Below are 22,095 nucleotides of genomic sequence, written 5' to 3'. Positions count from 1 at the left end.
TAGACCGGACATACCTATATACCTTTGGTCTGTTGTCCTGTTTCAGCTAGATCAGTGGCTCTGAAAGAGGGGTTCATGATTTTTATATATATATAAAAATCTTCTACATTATTGATTCAGTACAAAAACATTTTAGATTCCAAACATTAGTTTTCCAGCACAAAATGAAATGTTACAGAAAAATGTTTGTATGTCAGTAAAGAAAGCAGCAGATTCCATAAGAGACACTTTGCAGATAAAAACAGAATGAAGGCTGCTGGGTTTCGCTGCAGAAATAAGAAGCGAGTCGACAGTCAAAGTCTCCAGAAGAACTGTGGCTGCTTCTGCAAGATGCTCAGTAACACTTCCAGCTCATTTCCTTAGAAAACTGCACACACTGTACCTGAGATACTGTTTTTATTTTTTAAAGCAAAGGATCGTCACACCAAATATTGACTTTGTTTCATTTATTACTGTTTACTGCTCTTTATAGTGTTTATTTTAATGTAGAAACATTTAATTTCATTATTTTTGAAGGCTTCTTTGCTCTACAGCATTTCTTTGCATGTGCCTAAGACTTCTGCACAGAACTGTATTTTTACAGCAGTGAAAATCACAACCCACTATTATCAAAGTTAGATTTATTATTGAGTTATTATAGTTACATTATATTACATTACATTAGTTATGTTACCCTTTTCAGTAAGATAAGATGCACAAAATTTTACCAACCTTACACTGACAGTAAAGTGTGAAATAAAATAGAGATGTAAGTGTAGAAATATAAGTGTAAATACAAATGACAGGAAATATTTTTGAATTGACTGGGTTTAATCCAAACCTCAAAAAATTAATAACAAGTCATTTATAAATAATGGACACTAATGTATTGATGAAAGGTTCAGCAAGTTCAGGAATAAAAGCTCAACAATGAGTCAAATTGACCACTAGGTGGCGGAAAACACTTATAAATACACCAGTCATCTCTCGGTCTCTTAGTAACATCTTATGTTGGAATAAATTCCTCCACAAATAAAATATCTCTCTTTGTCTTTCTTTGCTTTTCTCTTTTCTAGAAACAGTGACTCATATCACAAATCACTCTATTCAACTGACCTGAGACACACCCAGAGTGAATTTCAGGAGCCGCACTTCTTCATAATTACACAATTACAAGGCATGTGAAGCTCCAGCCAATCAGCTTCGACCCTCCCTGGTGCGCTCGACCAATCAGAGGCGGCGCAGGTGAGGCGCAGACGTCATGTGTTCGGCGGTGGCGCTGCTCTGCCAGCTGCTGCCCATAATAACCTCTCTCTCTCTCTCTCTCTCTCTCTCTCTCTCTCTCTCTCTCTGTGACACATCTATACTGAGTTTTTGTCCTTTTTGTTTACATTATCCCCTGATCCCGGGCGAGCTGGAGATGTTTAGGACGTGGGTGTACCCTGTGCGCACGCGCTGAGACCCATGATGGATGAAGGAGTTTATTATTTTGTTGCTCAGAGGAGATCTTTAGCTGGAACTTCAGAGGAATAACACAGAGGTGAGTTCAGAGAGCAGAGCTTTGCTGTCATTCTGGTGTCATTGAGTGTGTGGTTTGTTTCATGAGACAGGATTAAACATTTCAAACATGCAGGATGATCATGTAACCTTCAGGAGTTACACAGTAATATGGATTCTTATGAAGAGTATCTTCTCTCTGATCAAGCAGGGATGTTTCCAAAGCTGTGGGGTTCAAGTTCAATCCTGTTTCCTGACTTGTCTATCCAAATGAGGCTTTTTACATCATACATCATACATCATGAATCATAGGGCTGGGCGATGTGATGATCTAAATCGATTTTGTGATGAATCACATCACAATACACTTTTCTCAGATATCGCTGATATTGTGATTCTTTTTAATATATATATATAAATATATATATATATATATATATATATATATATAAAACCAGCAGCTTATTGCATACGACTATTTACATTTTTCCCTGGAATTTCCCGCTTAGGATTAATAAATCTTCTCTTATGTTCTTTACAGATTTTTGTTGTTGTTGTTTTACATTTTTTAATCTTTTCAGTGTATTTCTACTGCTAATAAATAAAAGGTTCATCGAATTAACTTTCAATTGTTCACCTTTTTTTTTCAATGCAACACTTCTGGCATTTTGTCAGTAAAACTAATATATATATATAATTACACTCACTCTCCACTTTATTAGGAACACATGCGCACCTTCACATTCATTCAGTTATCCAATCAGTCAATCAATGCAAAAAAAAAATCATGCAGGTCCAGGTCAAGAGCTTCAGTTCATGTTCACGACAAACATCAGACTCACCGAAACTTTACAGTTGAATATTAGGGGAAAAAAATTCACCTGGTCTTTTTCCAGTCTTCAGCTGTCCAGTTTCAGTGAGTCTGTGCTCATGATAGCGTCAGATTCTTGTTCTTGTCTGACAGGAGAGGAACCTGATGTGGTCTTCTGCTGTTGTAGCTCATCCACCTCAAGGTTTGATGTGTTGTGTGTTCTGAGATGCTTTTCTGCTCACCACGGTTGTACAGAGTGATTATTTGAGTTACTATAGACTTCCTGTCAGCTCAGATCAGTCTGATCATTCTCCTCTGATCTCCCTCATCAACAAGGTGTTTCAGCTGCAGATCCTTGGCTGGAGCTTCACATGCCAAAAGACACAGGATGTTTTTTGTTTTTCGCATCATTCTGAGTAAACTCTAGAGACTGCTGTGTGTGAAAATCCCAGGAGATCAGCAGTTTCTGAAATACTCAAACCAGCCCATCTGGTACCAACAACCATGTCACGGTTAAAGTCACAGAGATCACACTTTTTCCTCATTCTGATCTTTGATGTGAACGTTAACTGAAGCTCTTGACCTGCATCTGCATGATTTTATGCATTTGCTGCTGCCACATGATTGGCCGATTGGATAACTGCATAAATGAGAAGGTCTGCAGATGTTCCTATACAATAAAAGTGGACAGTGAGTGTATATATAGATTTACTGACAAAATGCGAGCAAAACAGCAGTGTTGCATTTAAAAAAGGAAACATTTAAAAGTTAATTCAATGATGCTTTTGTTTTTTACCAAAAAAAAAAAAAAACTGAAAAGGATGAAAAAATGTAAAAACAAAAAAAATCTGTAAAAAAAAAAAAAAAAAAAGAATACAAGAGATGATTTATGAATCCTATGCAGGAAATTGTGTGTGTGTGTGTGTGTGTTAGACATAATACAATCAAAGATACATCATCTGCCCACAATAATATAGCTCTGGGTGTGGTGAGATTGTATATTTACACAGGATGTCAAACACAACCTTCCCACCCTGGCGTATTGGAGTGCTCTCAAACTGTAAAGCTGATGCATTTTTTAAAACATATTATTATTAGAAAAGTGTCTGTTCTGTAGATAAACTTCTCTTGAGGCAGAATAAAGACAATTTTCAAAAAAAAAAAAAGAGAGACAGACAGAGACAGAGAGAGAGAGAGAGAGAGAGAGAGAGAGAGAGAGGGGGGTTAACCCATGAGTTTATCATGTAGTCAAAACACTCAGTGTTAATATCTCTGGATGTGCTGCTGCTGCTTTAAACACACAGGGCGGTGTGAAGGCCGTTTGTCATTTTTTCAAAATCCATTTCTAGCCACAGGTCAGGTGGCTGTATTTATTTTCGCACTGTAACAGTGATGTAATCTTCCACAGCGTCTTTCCACAGAAGTCTCACCACAGCATAACTCTGCTTATAACAAATATGATCTCATTCTCGCTAGTCACGCTGGTGTCCTAGAACTAATTAAGCATTATATTTCAGGAGCGCTTGAGTTATGAGTTGTATTTTCTTGTCTCAGAGATGGCGAGCGATCGTACGGCCATCCTGACTGACGATGAGGAGGAACAGAAGAGGAGATATGTCCTGGCCGAGCCGTTTAATACCCTGTCATTGGGGACAGCAAACAGCACTCCACCCAGTCAAACACCATCATCTACCTCCGTCGACTCGCCACCCCCTCCATCCTCTTCCAGTACAGACTGCCTGGAGCGGATCTGCCTGAGAATAGACGAACGCCTTCTGATCTCCAAGATCTTCTACTTCTTCTTCTATGCCGCATACGGTTCCCTGCACCCCCTCCTGGCTGTCTACTACAAGCAGCTGGGCATGACGCCGAGCCAGGGCGGCCTCCTGGTGGGGATCCGCTACTTCATCGAGTTCTGCAGCGCGCCATTTTGGGGTATAGTAGCTGACCGCTTCAACAAGGGCAAGGCTGTCCTGCTGTTCTCCGTTTTCTGCTGGGTGGTGTTCAACTGCGGCATCGGCTTCGTCAAGCCAGCAGACATGACTTGCACAATGAACGGATCGGAAAACTTAACAACCCCAAGTTCCTCCGGAAACCGCACCAGAAACCGTCGATACCTCGTAGGGGATTTGATCGGCATGCCATCAACGTTTCAGACTTTGTCTGGGGATTATAGCCCTCTCACTCGATTTGTAAGAAGCGAAAACACAAACACGTCACTCTCCACTACAGCTACGCCTGAACAGTACACTATCATTTACAATAAAAGCCAAGTGGACACCATCTTCCTCGTGATCCTGGTGGTGATCATCATCGGAGAGTTCTTCAGTGCGCCGGCGGTGACCATCGTCGACACTGTGACCCTGCAGTACCTGGGAAGGCAGCGCGACCGATACGGCCTCCAAAGGATGTGGGGTTCGCTAGGTTGGGGTGTAGCCATGTTATCTGTAGGCATCTGGATTGACCACACACACATCACCCTGATCATCCAGGGGGCCGGCTGCATCCTGCCGGACTACAAGAACTACCAGATCGCCTTCATCGTCTTCGGCGTGCTGATGACTCTAGCACTTATTATTGCGACGCAGTTCCACTTTGACTCCAGGTCTGGGTCTGATCCATCAGAACTGGATGTGAAGCAGCAGGTGGAGATCCCTCATGTGGTCCAGAACACATCTGAGTCCAGCATGGAGGAAGTCCCGGTGTGTCCCAGCTCTAACAACCACCCCCGGTTTCCGTTCAAGGAAATGATCCGTCTGCTGTGCGGGATCCGTTACGGCTCCGTGCTCTTCGTGGCCTGGTTCATGGGCTTTGGTTACGGGTTTGTGTTCACGTTCCTGTACTGGCATCTGGAGGACCTGAAAGGGACCACCACGCTGTTTGGGGTGTGCTCTGTGCTCAGCCACGCCTCCGAGCTCACCGCCTACTTCCTCAGCCACAAACTCATCGAACTCGTCGGCCACATCAGGTAAATTCACTCACAAAACTCTTTCCTGAGAGTATTGTGGATATTGTCAGTACTTTTTATAACACTGATCAAGTCCATTGGTTGTTACTGAAGTCCATTTTTTGACCACTTGTTTGTCTTTTGTCAAAAAAAAATGCTAATGCTTTGACTGAAACTAAGTGTAGATGGCCACCAGTTATCTTTACATACACGACCAGCTAGGAGTGAGTAATGTAAAAAAAAAATAATAACGCATACATGATGTAGAAAGGGTCGGTATAGAAACATAAAGTTTAAAAAAGTTTGAGTTCTAAAGATTTGTGAAGTAATAATGTTTGCGAAAGCTTTGTTTAAGACAGGATTCTGATTGGGTAGAAGGTGTTGATGTTGATTAATTTTCTATAACAGCAGCTAAGACAGTAGCTCAGGTTTATATTAATGTACTTGTTCTAATACGTTATTGTTTCTATAGTAACAGCTCATTCACAGGGACGTGTACTGCTGATGTTTGTTTAACATCTATGGAAAAAGTCTCCAGCGCCAGCGCAATCATCTTCACTTTGCACTTTCACAGTAACATGACAAGCTGAGAGACAAGAGAGAGAGAAAAGAGAGGCTGGTGAGGGAGCGACTGTTTATAGCTGCTGTAACATAAGTGAGAACAGGAACTAACTAGTTTTATGGATGTTCCACAGCATTAAATGTAACTGTGAATGGATAAAAACTTTTATATCAAATTGCTGTGGTATAAGGGAAATAAAACACTTCAGGATCTTCTGTTACAGGAAAATAATCAACTTGAAGGTGGTAACAGTAACACAACGCTTCATCACACCACCGTGTCATTGATTATTTTCCTATAACAGCATGACACGGAGTGTTTTATTTCCTGCATATCGTCCACTGCGACGACATGCTCATGCATTATGAAGCCTAAATATCACGCATCATGAAAATATCGTGATATTATATGATATGATACGATTTTTTTGCGCATCACAGACACCTAGCTGGTGATGCTAACTGGTGGCCATCCACTTTCAGTCACTGTTTTAGTTGCTAAGTGTATTAGCGCTCCTTTAAAGTCGACAAGAACAGACAGAAAGAAACAACATGGTAGAAAAATGTTTGATTTTAGCATACAGTCAGCTACATATTGCTGTGAGTAACAAACAATGGAGTAGTTATTATTTTAGGACTAATAAACGCACAGATTGATGAGTATTTTCTGTTTTTTTTTTCTGTATTGTTTATACCACTGTAGAAAATAATGATCATTGATTTGAAGTTGTATAAACTGATTTCAGTTTGAACATGACAGCATGAAACTGAATGTGGTAATGACTTAGACCTGTGTATAGTAGCTTCCTGTGTGTGTGTGTGTGTGTGTGTGTGTAAGCCTTCACACATTTGCATTAGCCAGTGCAAGGAAGCTATAACGCTTTACACATACAGTTGTTTTTTTGCTGTATTATGATGATGTGTGAGCGCCGAGAGCGGGTTTTGAAAGTCATCGTCGCCGTGTCATGTCCTTGCATGAACTACTTCCTGTTTCTGCTAATCTCCAGTGTGAAACTGAGCCAGCGTTCAATCTCAAGCTCATTTTTCAGCGTTCTCAGGAATCTGAGAGATCAGTGTGACATGCCACACACACTCCTCACTGTACGCCTGTGTTCATTAGAGCTTGAGATTTAAAATATATTCTGTTTGCTTGTTTTTTTATGTATTATATATATTCTATTATATATAATTATTGTTTATTGTATCCCAGAATCCTCTGCGTTAGCTCTGGTGCAGAAAAATGATGCTAAAAAACAGAACAGTTCAGGAGAAAGCAGTGTATATTTAAAAAAAATTAAAAAAAACTATTTGTATTTCCATAATTCTGTTATTAATTCTGAAATAGCTGGTGTGATCAGCGAATATTTTGCTCTAATATCTCCAGCACTTATCGGCACTGCTGTCCATAAATATTGGCATCTGTCATGAAAATGTATACAAAAATATATGATTATAATATATAAAATGATATATTTTGAGCTCAAATCTATTTTTAGACATTTTTATTTTTTTCACATAGATATAGTTTTATATAAACAAGGCTGAAATGAGTAAAAATGTCTGGAAATAGGTTTAAAATAATGAAAATATTATATATTCATTATTCTAAACTCAGATTTATATTCATCTGTCATCTGAGGAGGCTTAAATTTCCATAATGCCATTACGTATTAGATAAAAGTTATCTGTAACACTTTTACTTAAGATGTTATTTCTGGCGAGAACTAGATAGCGTGTCAGTGAATATTCGCGTTGATAGTTTTCACAAAAAAAGGAGAAAAGTGTACTTTTTTGGCAAATCCTTCATGGTGGAAGATCAGAATTAATCCAAACTCCAGGTACCTGATCCGAGTTTAAGATTTTAGTCGTTGATTATCTTGCATTAAGTAAAATAAAACCCTGATCAGCACATCTTGAACTGTTTAATGAGTCTAATTCTCTGTTCAACTCTCTGTAAACTTTAGAGCTGTATCCAAATCATGATTTCTTTTTAACATTCACACTTGTTTCTGATTCACTGAGCACTTGTTCAGCAGGCAAATTGAAACCCAACACCTTGTTACTCATAGGTAGTTCCTGTGCCACAGCGCTGAGGAAGTGAAAGCATCTGTGCTGCCAGTTTGTTGACTTTAGTGGTGAACTGGCATCACTGCGGCTGACTTGGCTGTTTACCAGCTGTAGAGTAAAGGGCACGAGCAAACAGTGGAGAGAGAGAGAGAGAGAGAGACAGAGAGAGTTGGTGGTGGTGGAGGTGAAGGTGAAGGTGAACAGTTTTAAACACACATCCTCCGTCTGCTGTACAGTATTTCCGAAGTGACATCATTATGAAGCAGCCTGAAGGCTATAATTACGAGAACGAATTAATTAATAGAGTTCGAGATGATTGGCACAGACGTGATAAGGTGTTAAACTCTTTACCAGAAGCCAAAAAAATGAAATTTCCGCCTGTTTTGGGAATTTATTTGTGATGTCACACTCCACAGTAGTGATTAATGGCTCATAGAAAGTAGACACTTTAAGACTTTAAGAAGACGTACAACTCTCGTGTCACTTGTAATTTGTGTCTTAGGGGCTTGTAGCAAGTTACTGTTGTTGTTGTGGGCGTGGCCTGTCCAACACGTTTTTATGTTAGTAGTAGCAGTAGTAGCTACATATAGCTTTTAAAACTAACTCGTTAAACACTAATTAAACAATGTGCTTGGCCTCGTACTTGCTTCGTTCTCAGATTAGATTAGATTAGAAAGCAAGCTAACTGTACTAGCTGCATACACTCACCAGAGGCACCTACGATCTCTGCTACTTCCTTCCAAGTTTTACTTTTCTTTGTAACGTCTCTCTACACATTTAATGAGAGATCGTATATGACAGGATTAAGATTTTTCTTCCATTTTTGTGCATTAGATAGTAAATGGGAACTCATCGCAGGTAAGAACTGAAGCTGTGAATGGGGAACTGAGGAAACGTCGGACCACACGCCCCATAAGATTGGTCCGAGGAATCATTTGAGCCGTTTGTTTGGATTTGTCATTTTTTATCACATCACATCTTATTTGCACAGACTTCAGAAAATCTCAATTCAAATGTCGTCTTGAATTTGCGGTTCCCTGTCGAGTGTGTGTGTAGAAGATGAACAGTCATGCTGCCACTTTGTCTTTTGCTAGAGTGAACTTAGAGTAAGAGTCACTTTTTTCAGTAGTTGTGCAATAATGACAGAAGTAAAATAAGGTTAAAATAAAAAAATAACAGTTGTAGGTGTACATCTTGTGTGTCCCACTTCAGTCCCCCAAACTTATAGCTGTTTAGGGGTTAGCAGCAACAATAATAATAATAAAATCAATATTTTATCCAGTGTAGTTTTTGTCGTAGATTGACTCAGATTCAGGGATTCATACTGACATACTCATGTCTGATGTTTCTGACCAATAATTGTAAAGTAGTACATGATTTAGAGCTCATGATCGTCTTCCCAGAAGCTATTTGCATTCAGGTGAACCCCAAATGACTCAGAGTTGGAACATATAGTGCACTAGATAGTGTGGAGAAATGGTGGAGAAATGGTTTCTACCCTATTTAGTGCACATTACGTTCAAACTGTGAGTCATTTGGGGTTCAGCCAAATGCAGATAAATTCCAGGAAGATGGTCACGTGATCTAAATAATGTGCTACTTTATAAGTATTGATCCAAGACGATGTCAGAGTGTATATGCATCCCTGAATCAGACTCATTTCCCTGCCTGTGTGATGCACTTATATGGGGAGTAGGCAGAAAAGGAAAACAGAGAAACTAATCACTAATAACAGAGAAACTAATTGCTAATAACTAACCTAAGGAACGAGTACTCACCTATTCAAACTATTCAGGCTCATTTACTGATTTGCATTCTACGCAAAACTGAATTTTTTTGCTGACGTCCATGTGAAAGGGAAAACTGGTGCCAGTTTGTGACTAAATTTGTCTCCTAATGTCCTGTAGTGTCATGCGTCCAATCCCAACACGCTGATGTAGAGTTTTAGTGTCTCTGTCTATCTCTAAACACAAGTGGGAATGACTGGATTGTACAGGCACTCGGGGATATTTTCATTGAATGAACACTGGTGCTTGGACCCGGTGATTGCTACTTATACACATATTATGATTCATATTGAAATGATTTATTAGAGCATGCCAATCGCACAAAACTTGAACAGAATGTTCATATACAGTATATTCCTCTTGTTCTGTGTAACTTGGCAAGAACTAGTCAGCGTGAATGTTATTTTTAGATGGTGCTTGGACCCCGCAGATCGCAGCTGGCGGTTGTATTGTATTTAATATTATAGAACCGGTTTGATCAGAGTGTGTGATCTGAGCACTGCTTCTCGGCACTCCTTTCTGTGTTTAGCAGTCTGATTTCAGAGCTGTGTGCTAACGGGACCCCAGGGTCTGTGTAACCCGATCTCTCCCATTAGCTAACCAGATGTACAGCTCAGCTCTGTGCATTTAGCCATCGATCCAGCTGATGTCCTGCTCTCCTGGATCGATCCAGTGCTCATAAAGCGAACGGAAGCCGGCGACTGAGACGAGGTCATGTGTAGTAGACTCCTGATTTGCGTGGGCATCTCCATGCACGTCACATCACGGCTACGTTTGCATGTTGTATTTGGCGGATCATGTGACGCCGCTGGCACACAGGAAGGATTTTCCTCTGTTTTTAACATCATTTATGGTGGTTAAAGGAAAACTCTGGTGCTTTTTCAACCTAAACTCATGTTGTAGTGTGTGGAAAAGTGATTACCATGGAGATGAATTTCAACACATTTCCCTGCACTGAGAAAATAATAGAAACCTTTTATTTATTTTTTTTTAAGCGAAGACTCACTTTTACTGGAAGTCTAAGGGCAGCAGTCGGGGCAGCAATAAACGTTTAAGCACAAATGCATCTTTTTGTGAAAAATCTTTAGTCAGATATTTTAAAATCTAATCACACGTATGCTACAGATGCTGTGAAGAGAGATTAGACTGAAAAATGCTGAAGTATTTCATTATCAGGAATGTTAGGTTTATTTCAGAAATTAAATAAATTTAAGCTGACAGATATTAAACAGTGTATATACACTATATTACCAAAAGTATTCGGTCACCCATCCAAATGATCAGAATCAGGTGTCCTAATCACTTGGCCTGGCCACAGGTGTATAAAATCAAGCACTTACACATGCAGACTGTTTTTACAAACATTTGTGAAAGAATGGGCCGCTCTCAGGAGCTCAGTGAATTCCAGCGTGGAACTGTCATAGGATGCCACCTGTGCAACAAATCCAGTCGTGAAATTTCCTCGCTCCTAAATATTCCACAGTCAACTGTCAGCTTTATCATAACAAAATGGAAGAGTTTGGGAACAACAGCAACTCAGCCATGAAGTGGTAGGCCACGTAAACTGACGGAGAGGGGTCAGCGGATGCTGAAGCGCATAGTGCAAAGAGGTCGTCGACTTTCTTCACAGTCAATTGCTACAGAGCTCCAAACTTCATGTGACCTTCAGATTAGCCCAAGTACAGTACGCAGAGAGCTTCATGGAATGGGTTTCCATGGCCGAGCAGCTGCATCCAAGCCACACATCACCAAGTGCAATGCAAAGCGTCGGATGCAGTGGTGTAAAGCACGCCGCCACTGGACTCTAGAGCAGTGGACACGCGTTCTCTGGAGTGATGAATCACGCTTTTCCATCTGGCAATCTGATGGACGAGTCTGGGTTTGGAGGTTGCCAGGAGAACGGTACATTTCTGACTGCATTGTGCCGAGTGTGAAATTTGGTGGAGGAGGAATTATGGTGTGGGGTTGTTTTTCAGGAGTTGGGCTTGGCCCCTTAGTTCCAGTGAAAGGAACTTTGAATGCTTCAGGATACCAAAACATTTTGGACAATTCCATGCTCCCAACCTTGTGGGAACAGTTTGGAGCGGGCCCCTTCCTCTTCCAACATGACTGTGCACCAGTGCACAAAGCAAGGTCCATAAAGACATGGATGACAGAGTCTGGTGTGGAGGAACTTGACTGGCCTGCACAGAGTCCTGACCTGAACCTGATAGAACACCTTTGGGATGAATTAGAGCGGAGACTGAGAGCCAGGCCTTCTCGACCAACATCAGTGTGTGACCTCACCAATGCGCTTTTGGAAGAACGGTCAAAAATTCCTATAAACACACTCCTCAACCTTGTGGACAGCCTTCCCAGAAGAGTTGAAGCTGTAATAGCTGCAAAAGGTGGACCGACATCATATTGAACCCTATGGGTTAGGAATGGGATGGCACTTAAGTTCATATGTGAGTCAAGGCAGGTGACCAAATACTTTTGGTAATATAGTGTACATTATACTTATTATACTTATATATATTTTTGTGCAAATGATAGACATAAGGTACAAAATGTAACTTTCATTTTAAAGAAACTCTGTCATCTTCCCTCAGATCCTCTCTGAGTATAAAATGTGTTGGTGTTAATACAAATATAAGTAAAAAATAAGTAATGTTTGGAATCTAAAATGTTGTTGTACTGACTCCATCATGTAGAAGTCATAAAATAAGCATCATGTACTAACAAAAAGATGCCTCAGACTTTTGCACAGTACTGTACATGAACTCACAGGCGCCTGTGATTGGTTAGTGTCTGTATGATTGACAGGCGCTGGCAGCATTGAAGCTCACGATTCCAGGTCAAGAGGATGAACGCTTTTCTGTCACGTCCCTCAGGAACCATGTCATCAGGTTAATTTTAGCTAGTTAGTTATCACTGTAGTTAAAAAGCTGGTTATTGTTACCAAAGCTTTAATGTTGACACACACACACACACACACACACACACACACACACACACACACACTGATCAGAGGACACAGGACCAGAGTGTGTCTAACACTGTGTACGAGACCACAGTCATTTCCTCTTGCGGTGTCTTTTGTTGCAAACACTCAAATATCACCACACTCTTATATAATGACCTTTACAAAGTGAGTGCACAAAAAAAAGTTGTCCAACTGCCTGGTTCTGACATCCTTTGTTTCGTTTGTTTCGGGAAAATGTCGTTACATTTCATGATCAGTGAATTATTCAAACCTTTTTGGCCTGGTTTAACGTTCTTAAGAATTTTTGTGGGCTGGTTTTATCTTCTCAGACATTTTTGTCTGTTTTCATCATACTGAGACACTTCTGCTTGGTTTCACCATATTCAGAAATTTTAGACCTGGTTTTATTTTCTGACATTTTGGCCTTGTTTTGTCCTATTAAGACATTTTGGCCTAGTTTTATCTTCCAAGATAGTTTTGACCTGGATTCACTGTATTAAGACATTTTTCTGATCAGTTTTTATCTAAGACATTTTCACCCTGGTTTTATCTTTCAAGACAGTTAGGCCTGGTTTCACCATATTAAGATATTTTTAACCTGATTTTATCTTCTAAGACTTTTTCACTCAGGTTTCATCTTTGTTTTGTCCTGGTTTCACCCTGTGAAGACATTTTTAGCCTGGTTTTATCTTATTGAAATATTTTTTGTCCTGGTTTCACAATATTAAGACATTTTTGGCCTGGGTTTTTTTCTTCTAAGAGTTTTTTTGATCTGTTTTCCCCAATGAAGACATTTTTAGCCTGGTTTTATCTTCGATGAAATGGTTGGGCAGGTTTTACCCCGTTAAGACATTATGGCGTAATTTTTATCTTCTAAGACATTTTTAATCAGATTTCACGTTAGTGACGCAGGGTTTTACGTTCTCAGCTATTTTTGGCCTGGTTTCAAGCTGTATGACATTTAGTGTGAACCAGTCTTTGTGTTTGTGATAGAAAATGGGTGGTGTTTGTTATTGTAACGAACACTTTTCATGCCTTTTCTCTGTTGTCCTGCAGAGTCCTGTATATCGGGTTGGCCTGTAACACCGCACGCTACCTGTACATCTCCTACCTGCAGAACGCTTGGGTAGTCCTGCCCATGGAGGTCCTTCAAGGTGAGAGACATGAGGTTTGTTAATCTGCTGCACTCAGGCGTCCGGTTGATTTATCTACCAGGAAGTGTTTGGACTGGAGGCCTGTCCGGCTGTGAGTTCAGCTCAGGCCATGAATCAGCTGTTTGACTTGCGGCTCAGGCGCATTGTTTCCTGCAGCACGCCCTTTTTAACGCAGCTAACTGGGTGTAGTTAGAGAACACGGCATTATGAGTATATGACATTTACAGAAGGTTTATACTGGGATTTGTGAAATTGCATTCAAACTGCATTAAAGGTATAATCAATGCTCTGACTTATTATTAAGTTCCAGTAATAATAATAATAAGCTTATTAAAGCTGGAAAAGCATTAACTCCACCTTTAACAGGCCCACATGGTATTATCTATCCCACGGCAGGGTTAGCATCAGGCAGGTTTGGCAGCTTTTTCCGTGACTGTCCTCAGAAGTATGTTGACAGTAAACAAGCTGGTTTCCCTGGCTCTCACATCGCACACTCAGCAGCCGGGTCAGGTTCATTTTCCTACGTGGGTTTGGCCACAAAAGTCTAATTTTGGTAATAATCTGTTTACTCTGAGCCCAAAGTCACACCCTATCACGCCATTTTAACAATTGAAAGGCATCTTCTCACCGTTACATAAAAACTCTGACTCTTAGACAGAGAACGCACGTCATTATTTACACTTGGTTCCAGTTAAGACAGTAAATAAAGACCAATACAAAGCAGCTTGTTTGTACAGATGGCATTTCAGTAGTATTCACCTATTCACCACAACAGTATTGTTAAAAACACAGTACTTGTGTTGATTAATTTTCTCTGACAGTAGTGCAGCTGCAAATCACAGGTTTATATCAATGCGCTTGTTCTAATACGTTATCGTTTCCATAGTAACAGCTCATTCACAGGGATTTGTACGGCACATAAACAGATTAAAAAACATTGAAAGTAAGGATTTATTTAATGTGTATGGAAGGAGTCTCCGGTGTTAGAGGTAAAGCTGTAACTTTAAGTTTTCCGACATCTTCAGCACAGAGGAGTTTACGCTTCTTTGCGGTTTCTCGGTAACACGATAAGCTGCGTGTTTTTGTCTTATTAACTTGAAGAGAGAGATAAAAGAGAGGCTGGTGAGGGAATGACTGAGATACGTAACATAAGTGAAACTAACTTGTTTAAATGCAAGTATAAATGGATGGAAAGTATGACGTTTTTTAATAAATAAAAAATTGTAATCGTTGTAGTATACAAGGAATAAAACACTCGGGGACGTGCTGTTATAGGAAAATAATCAGCTTCAGCGTGGTAACAGTAACTCCGCTTCATCACACCACACCATCACTGATTGTTTTCCTACAACAGCACAACACAGAGGGGTTCATTCATGACCACATTTCTGAACGTGATCTCGCATGAACTCCTAGTTTCCTGTTTCTTTTAAGGGAAAATCAGTGAAAAGAATCAATTGAAAAATATTTTAAAAATTATATTATTAAGCCATAGATAATCTCACCATTAAACATTTTGTATCCAAGATTAATTCCTAAAAAATAAATGCAATGATATCAGATGCAAAATAAATAAATAATTAAATAAATAAATAAAAAAAAAACACACAAATTTTAAGATGAACAACATTATCCATTATTCATAAAAACACTACTGTATAAATGAATTGTAAAACTATCTTTAATCTTTGAATTTCCTAAAAAATCTATATATACACACACACACACACACACACACACACACACACACACACATATATATATATATATATATATATATATATATATATATATATATATATATATATATATATATATATATAACTTATTTTCAACTGGAAACAGATTCAGCTTAAATGTGCTAATGCTAATTTAATGTATTGTTTAATAATGTAAAAGCACATTGTATGTTTAATTTAAATTTGAACTAATCTTCAGGTTCTCCTATACATATTTGCTCATATATATATATATATATATATATATATATATACATATATACACCCCTCCCATAGGTGTTTGCGTTTAATATTGACCTTTCATACCAGTGTTTGCCTTTTACACGTATCATACCTGTGTGTGTTTATCTTCTCTATCTGTACTGTGTAAATCAGCTGAACTCAACCCTCCGCACAGGATCTTTATGTTAATGACGTTGTTGTCCCGCAGGTCTGACCCATGCGTCCGTGTGGGCGGCGTGTATCTCGTACATGAGCGCGGCGGTTCCTCCGGCCCTGAGGACGTCTGCGCAGGGAATCCTGCAGGGCCTCCATCTGGGGCTGGGGCGTGGCTGTGGCGCCATGATCGGAGGAGTGTTCGTCAACTTCTTTGGTATGACAAGAGAAAATGCAACCATGAAACACACCCGTGATATTTCTCAGGAATGACACCAGGCGTCATGTGGCTAAAGTCACTGTGAGGGGAGTGTGTCCGAGTTAAAGGAGCGGTTTGTCTGTGAGGGGAATTACAACTGAAAACATCCACAATGTTCTGTCAGGGGGTGGGGCTTATTTCTGGGCTGGAAAAATGTAAAAACAAACACTGAAATAAAGAAAGTAGCCAATACTGTGAAGTACATATTTTCCTGCTGAACCTTTCTATCAAAATTGAATGAATAATACACCTCTAGAAACACTTACTGCACCTTTAATGGCTACTGAAACACGTAATAATAATAATAATAATAATGATAATAATAATAATAATAATAATCTTTATAATATGTATAATGTTAGCATGTAAAGAAATATATTTTACATTTATTTTAATATGGAATATTTAATTTTTATGACTTTAAGTTTTAACGCCTTGTTTAAATTTAAAAGTTCAATCAGACCAATTATTACTAATCAATCAATTACAATTATTATGAATCAATCCATCAATCAGTACTGCTTGATCTAATTTATCTTTAAAACTTAACATATGTTAAATAGTTAATTCATTCTTTTTTTAATTAGCCAGTTACATAATTAGTTAATTTGCGTATGAAGTTTTAAAGCTGAATTTATACTCCACAATTTCTTTCTGTAGGCTTTTTTTAAAAAATTAATTAATTCAGATTTAAATTAATCTAATGTGGAAAATTTTATTTAATTTTAATTTTTATTTATTTTTAAGTGACTCCAAATTATTTTATTTAAATTTTAATTATTTATTTACTTTAATGGGCACCATTGCAGTCTATCAGCATTGAAGTTTATAGTAATGACTGTGCGCTGGATAATCTTAAATCTGAAATTTAATTTAAATTTTAGATTAATTTAAAACTGAATAATTCATAATTGCATTAAGTTTTAAAGCGTAGAATAAAATGTCAATTTGATATGTAGTTGTAAATCAAGGAATAAAAAAATTAAAGATTCTGTTTGCATGAAAATAATGATAAATAATAAATAATGATAAATAATAAACACAGTATTATAGATGGTTATAAATTCTGCTTTGTTTCATTTTTTCCGTGTGTGTGTGTGTGTGTGTGTAGGTGCGGCTGAAACGTTCAGAGGTTTAGGAATGGCGTCTCTCATCATCCTGCTAATCTTCGCCCTCATCCAGAGCCTCATCGGGCCGAGCGATGACAGGCGTAAGTACGCTTTATGTGCGCTTTATTCTCAAATCCATCCGGCCTGTAATACAGGATGATAAAACACCACCCACGTGTTTCTCACAGGAGACCCGATGCTTGCTGAGAACATTCCGGTACCTTCCAGTCCTGTTCCCATCGCCACCATCGACTTGGTGCAGAACCAGAGGCAACCGGAGACGAGGGTCGAGACGAACCCCGACACCAACACCGCCGCAGCTCCTGCTGCAAAGAAGAGCAAGTTCCAGGAAGAGCAGGAGGATGTGAGCAAGCCGGCGTGGGTGGTGTCCACTTCCCCCTGGGTCGCCATGTCCTACGCCCTTTACCAGCTCAAAGACATGGTGTCCACCAGCAGGAGCAACCGTCCAGCAGAGGAGCCCCGCCCACAGGGGGTGCGTCCTATAGGCAACAACAACAGCAATAATAACATTATTAATAATATTAAAATCTATACATATAATACAGAAAGTAAAAAAAACCTTTATTGAATCAAAAATTCTGGTTTTCTGCTTCTCCATTTCACTAATTTGTTCTTTTCAGCAGCGAACTAATGATCTGTACCTGTCACTTATCTTTTTTTTTTCCTGTTTAACCAGTTTCAAGAAATGTGAGAGTGACCTTTCAACTCTTTCCTTTTTCCATTCATGCTTTCTCTCTGCTCAGATTAAAGGTGAGATCTTTTTCTTTTCTTCCTGGCTTTCTGGTTTTCAGTTGGTGTTATCTCTCTTTCTTAGGAATCGTATATGTAAAGAAAAAAAAAAACACTTTTTGTCCTGCTGTTAAAGGAAAATAATCAACGTCAGCGTGGTGTGATGAAGCGGAGTCACTGTTACTATCAGACAGTTGATTAGTTTCCAATAACAGCACGTCCTGAACCGTTTTATTCCTCTTACACCACAGCAATTTGTCAACGATTACAGTTTTTAATTGTAAAGAATCACACGTCATACTTTTTTTTTATCCATTTGTAGTTACATTTAATGCTGTGTGAAACAAGTTAGTTCCTGTTCTCACTTATGTTATAGCAGCTATAAACAGTCGTTCTCTCACCAGCCTCTTTTTTTTTCTCTTTTCACGTTAAGAAGACAAAAAAATGCAGCTTGTCATGTTACAGTTCCTCAGAAAACTTAGTTACAGCTTTACCTCTGACTGCTGCAAAGCACTGACACTGGAGACTCCTTCCATAAATGTTAAATAAACATCTCCTCCACCATAATCACAATTTTTAAATTCGTGTATTATGTGAGGCGCCTGCCGTACGTGTGCGTGTGAATGAGCTGTTGCTATAGAAACAATAACGTATTAGAGCGAGCGCATTAATATAAACCTGCGCTACTGTCAGAGCTGCTGTTCTAGAAAATTAATCAACACCTTCTGACCAATCAGAATCCTGAATTCATCAATGCTGTGGTGTAAATTAATGTAGGTACCAACTATAATATTTGATGCTATATAGTTTTCTCTTAATGTAATTTTCACCATGAACTCCAGTCAAGTGCAAAAATTTGTACCCCCTAGCAGAGGTGACACTATTTTTACAGTTTCGCCGTAGCCCCTTGCTACATCACTAAGCCAAAGCCAGTTCTCACGAGGGGATGGATGCAGTTACTTTTACTTTCTCAACAAATATATACAGGTGAAAATTGAAAATGTAAACCTTGGTTTTGTGAGCCAATAGAAAACAAGAAGGCGGGACCGTTCCCTGTTCAGTCGGTTAAAAATATATGAGCCACTAATAATTATGTAGCGCTTACACTGGATCTTTTTTCCCTTACTTCTTATTCTTATTGTCTTATTACTGTTTAGAACAAAAGCAACAAATGTAAAACACACACTAGGGGTTTAAGTGGTCGAATTCTTCGTTTTTTCATGATCACTTTTTTAAATTCATTTCCAGCAGATGATATAAATCATCCAGGATTTGCAAGTTTTACAATTTTGCTCATTCATGACACAAATAAGCAAATGATATGAACATATTACGTTTGAAAAACACCAAAAAGCATATGAACAGCGTGGACTGTTTATGGAATTTGTTAATACTGTATGGTAACATGAAGTGCTTAAGGGACGATGCAATCCCTGACCTGTGTAATAAGTGTATATAATTTCCAAATCTGGAGGCTGAGAGGATCATTATGTTGGATTCTGGTCTTGTTCCAGGATCTACATTTAGTTGTCCTCATTATGGAGTTTTATTTTCTTGTAGATAAATTGTAAAATGAAGCGATACTATTGTTTCTTACATTCAAAAACCATGGGGGAGTGAAAACTTTTGCACTTGACTCTGTTTTGGGTTTACTTTCTGCTTGTTCTAGTTGCGCTTTAGTCTCTGCGATTATTGATTAAATTGAATATTCACACTGGTCTGTATGTAATAATGCTGCAAATACTGTATAATTCAAGTTTATCCCAGATGGCCTCAGAGCTAAATGTAGGACACAAAAAATTCGATAATGCAAAGCCGACGACCCTGAGATGACAAAAATCCACTACGATGTCACACACCCATTATAAACACTGTTTCGCTGGCTTCTGAAAAATCTCCACTGATCATGTTATTTATACTCGTCCAGGATGTGTCCTTGTTTGACTCCTTCCTGTCTCTGTGTTTGTAGGAGAGCAGTGAGCAGGTGTCTGCAGCGCCATCTGCTGGAGAACCTCCTCCAGGTCCTTTCACCAGTGCTCCAGAGCAGATCTATTCACCTGATCCTCCTGATCACCCCGTCTCTGATCACCCCGTCTCTGATCACCCCGTCTCCCATCAGCCCATCTCTGATCACCCCGTCTCCCATCAGCCCATCTCTGATCACCCCGTCTCCGATCACCCAGTGTCTGATCAGCCTGTCTCCAATCACCCAGTGTCTGATCAGCCTGTCTCCAATCACCCAGTGTCTGATCACCCAGTGTCTGATCAGCCCGTCTCTCATCACACAGACTCAGGAGAATCATCAGAAGATCCACAGAAGATTCCCGACAAAGAGCCAGAGCCAGCACACACACCAGACTCACCTCAAAATCCTCCTGCTCCATGACCTCTGGAGTTAAACAACAGAAGAACTGCTTTATAAACTACTTTAGAATGTAAATATCGTGTACTGTACGAAGGTCTGGACTGAACGCTGATGTCTGTTCATGCAGTAAATGCGATTAGCACTGCCAGGCCAGGGTTTATACATTACGACACCCAGAAAACGTTAAACTCTGCTGTATTCATCGTCTCGCGCCACAGCAGGACGACACATCCTTCTCCACACACACTGGCTTTATGAGGCTGCTTTCACACTTGACGTCAACCAACAGCGTGTGTTTTACGTTATCCAGCGTTCGCAAAGACACAGGTGATCGTTCATTTTGTATGAGCAACATGTGAGCAGCCGCCATTTCAGCGACAAGAAATCAGCAGCGTGACATTTAAATTTAGATATTTCTTTAGTTTCTTCGGTTCCCCATTCACAATTTTAACCAGAGATCAATTCCTGTTTACTGTTTGATGCACAAAAATGGAAGAATAACTTATAACCGTGGTTTCGTCATGTACATCCTGTCATTAAATTTGTATAGAAATATTACGAAGAAGCTCAGAAGGAAGTAGCAGAGATCATCGGTGTCTCTGGTGAGTGTACACAGCTAGTTCAGTTAGCTCGCTCTGCTAATCTAATCTGAGAACGAAGCTAGTATGAAGCCTGGTGCGTAACAACCGATTTTCCTACTGAGTGATTAGCGGGTTATTTAATTTAACTAGTTAGCATTACAAGGTATGGATAGCTATCTCGCAGCCACTACTGTTTCTTATTCTAACTTTTTTTTAAAATGCTGGACAAGCCACACCCAGTCACGCTGCACATCCGCAAGAGACAAACTACAAGCGACACTTGCTAGTCAGGGGCAAGCGAAAAAAACAAACAAACAAACAAACATGGAGGACAAAGTGGTTAAAATATGGTGAATGGAAAATGTTTAATCATCCAAATGCTGCAAATAAAAATAATAAACAGCTCAAACTGTCTTCATTTTCTTCCTCTGAATCTACAGCGAAGACAAACAGCCTCCTCATCACCAAAGATACACCAGTCTTTATTTCATCTGCATTACTTTCATCACACCATCGACACCATCTCCAACACCATCAACACCATCACCAACACTCACCATTAACACCAACACTCACACCATCAACACCATCACCAACACTCACCATTAACACCAACACTCACACCATCAACACCATCACCAACACTCACCATTAACACCAACATTCACACCATCAACACCATTGCCAACACCAACATTCACACCATCAACACCATCGCCAACACCATTGCCAACACTCACCATTAACACCAACACTCACACCATCAACACCATCGCCAACACCAACATTCACACCATCAACACCATCGCCAACGCCATCGCCAACACTCACACCATCAACACCATCGCCAACACCATCGACAACACTCACCATTAACACCATCACCAACACTCACCATTAACACCAACACTCACACCATCAACACCATCGCCAACACCATCGCCAACACCATCAACACCATCACCAACACTCACCATTAACACCAACACTCACACCATCAACACCATCGCCAACACCAACATTCACACCATCATCAACACCATCACCAACACTCACCATTAACACCAACAGTCACACCATGAACACCATCGCCAACAACAACACTCACACCAACACCATCACCAACACTCACCATTAACACCAACACTC

The 22,095-nt window shown here is 39.6% G+C and overlaps 1 protein-coding gene across 2 annotated transcripts; it reads left to right on the top strand.

The window, feature by feature from the left end:
• Nucleotides 1-1,246: 1,246 nt before the first annotated feature.
• Nucleotides 1,247-21,412, top strand: mfsd6b (major facilitator superfamily domain containing 6b). 2 transcript variants are annotated; one of them, XR_003402752.3, is made up of 8 exons: nt 1,248-1,519; nt 3,842-5,255; nt 13,671-13,768; nt 15,938-16,099; nt 17,253-17,351; nt 17,439-17,743; nt 17,948-18,021; nt 19,970-20,107. XR_003402752.3 is itself a non-coding variant. In XM_026913171.3 (7 exons), the coding sequence occupies exons 2-7, from the start codon at nt 3,844-3,846 to the stop codon at nt 20,384-20,386; spliced, it is 2,493 nt and encodes an 830-aa protein (XP_026768972.3). In that variant the 5' UTR covers nt 1,247-1,519; nt 3,842-3,843; the 3' UTR covers nt 20,387-21,412. The 2 variants fall into 2 exon arrangements, 1 of the variants encoding a protein (XP_026768972.3); XM_026913171.3 differs by lacking the exon at nt 17,948-18,021 and having other exon boundaries at nt 1,247-1,519; nt 19,970-21,412.
• The last annotated feature ends 683 nt before the right edge of the window (nt 21,413-22,095 follow it).

Source organism: Pangasianodon hypophthalmus, chromosome 5 (genome assembly GCF_027358585.1).
Source record: "Pangasianodon hypophthalmus isolate fPanHyp1 chromosome 5, fPanHyp1.pri, whole genome shotgun sequence".
Taxonomy (NCBI): domain Eukaryota; kingdom Metazoa; phylum Chordata; class Actinopteri; order Siluriformes; family Pangasiidae; genus Pangasianodon; species Pangasianodon hypophthalmus.
This window is presented reverse-complemented; position numbering and strand designations above follow the sequence as displayed.